The 1,862-nt window shown below is 28.9% G+C and overlaps 1 protein-coding gene across 1 annotated transcript in view; it reads left to right on the forward strand.

The window, feature by feature from the left end:
- Positions 1–1,709, forward strand: part of Phum_PHUM391230 (calcium-binding mitochondrial carrier Aralar1, putative) — a gene marked incomplete at both ends in the record, with an annotated part of 3,828 nt that extends 2,119 nt beyond the window's left edge. The window contains 3 exons of the mRNA XM_002428531.1: positions 983–1,170; positions 1,249–1,449; positions 1,541–1,709. Of these exons, the coding sequence (XP_002428576.1) occupies positions 983–1,170; positions 1,249–1,449; positions 1,541–1,709 (558 nt within the window). The remainder of the gene's footprint in view (positions 1–982; positions 1,171–1,248; positions 1,450–1,540) is intronic.
- Between the last annotated feature and the right edge of the window lie 153 nt (positions 1,710–1,862).

Below are 1,862 nucleotides of genomic sequence, written 5' to 3' on the forward strand. Positions count from 1 at the left end.
TTTTTTTTTTTTTTTTTACTTTTAACTTTTTTGATTGAAATGTTTACTTTATTAGTATGAAAGTCTACCATGATCGAAATTGTTCAAATATTAATTAAAAAAATCGTCATAAATTTCATTTAGTTTTTAATAAAACTAATCATACTAAAAAAAAAAAAAAAAAATAATAATCATGATTAACACACCGAGGTTATTATCATTATTTGGGATTACTAAATGTAATTTATATTAATCGTTTATTAAAGCACTGTACAGTCGGATTGAAAAATATTATAAAACGGATTTTTTTTTTTTTTTTGGATAAATTTAGTCATATTTGAACTACTCGTTCGGATTATTATAGATTAATACCTGAAAACAAAGTCTAGTTAAAAAATATATGATGATTACAAACAATATTATTATTATTAAAACGTTTTCCTCAAGTTTATTAAGAGAATTTTTTTTTCTTTTTTTTTTTTTTTTTTTTGGGGGGGGGGGGGCTTTTATTTGTGAATGTTTTTTTATTCTCATAATTTTTTTTTCTTAATGAAAAGAAAGAAACAAACGAAAATCTTAAATTTATTACGATATTAGGGGTTGTAACCTTCAAAATAACGACTTGAATTGATTGTGATAAAAAACCGAAATCGAAATTTGATATTTTGACTCTCTCTGTGTGTGTCTCACAAGCCCGTCTAAAGGAAAAGAGATTTTGTGTGTGCAGTGCCCCAAAAATACACAATGACTTACACGTTTGATGAAAATGATTATTTGATTATTTAATTCGTTGTTTTAAGTAAGAAGGCGAAAAATGTGAAATGAGGTAATTTTAACTCATTTAATTTTAGTTAGTTTTTGTTTTGTTTTCTCTCCGAAAAAAAAAAAAAAAAAATTAGTTTATTTATTTTCATAACATTTTTTTTTTTCACCAAAAATTTAATAAATTTTTTCCGGTTAAATTTAATTCTCGATTTTATTTCTGTTTTTTTTTTTTTTTCAGGGAGCAAAAGCTTGTTTTCTCAGAGACGTTCCTTTTAGTGCAATTTATTTTCCGGCTTATGCACATTTAAAAGCGAAATTTGCCGACGAAAACGGTTACAATCATCCATTGTCACTGTTAACGGCGGGAGCAATCGCGGGAATCCCTGCGGCCTCTTTGGTGACCCCTGCTGACGTAATTAAAACGAGGTTAATAATGTTTTGATAATTACACTTTAATAATTTAAATTATGTTATTGTTAAAAACAATTTTTTTTTTATTGTTAGATTGCAAGTGGTGGCTAGAGCCGGTCAAACAACTTACTCAGGTGTTTTCGATGCTGCAAAAAAAATTTATCAAGAAGAAGGAGCTCGAGCTTTTTGGAAAGGTACGGCTGCGAGAGTTTTCCGTTCGTCTCCACAATTCGGAGTCACTCTGTTCACATACGAAGTTTTGCAAAGATTGTTTTACGTCGATTTTGGCGGAACGTGAGTTGTAACTTTTTTACATATTTAAATTATCATGAGTCGTCGACCTGTTTAAAAAAAAAAAAAAAAATTTTTTTCCCTCTCTCTCCAGGCGTCCGGCCGGATCCGAACTCACATTGCCCGAAACGGGAGTTGCCGAAGCCATGAAATCAACAAATCCTGATCACATAGGAGGTTATCAGGTAGCCTTGCCAATATTAAAAGGTATCGAAACGAAATTCGGTTTGTGTTTTCCAAAATTTTCTACGACACTTTCTTGATATTAGTTTTAAATATGTTTAAATTTATATCACTCTAGTTAACATTTTGCATAATTCACATAGTAGTGTAGATTAATAAAAAAATAATTTTGCGGTTTGACAGACAAATAATAAAACACGTTCGTTAAAAAATCAAAATAAATTTGTTTTTTT

This window comes from Pediculus humanus, genomic scaffold (assembly GCF_000006295.1).
Source record: "Pediculus humanus corporis 1103172107869 genomic scaffold, whole genome shotgun sequence".
NCBI lineage: Eukaryota > Metazoa > Arthropoda > Insecta > Psocodea > Pediculidae > Pediculus > Pediculus humanus.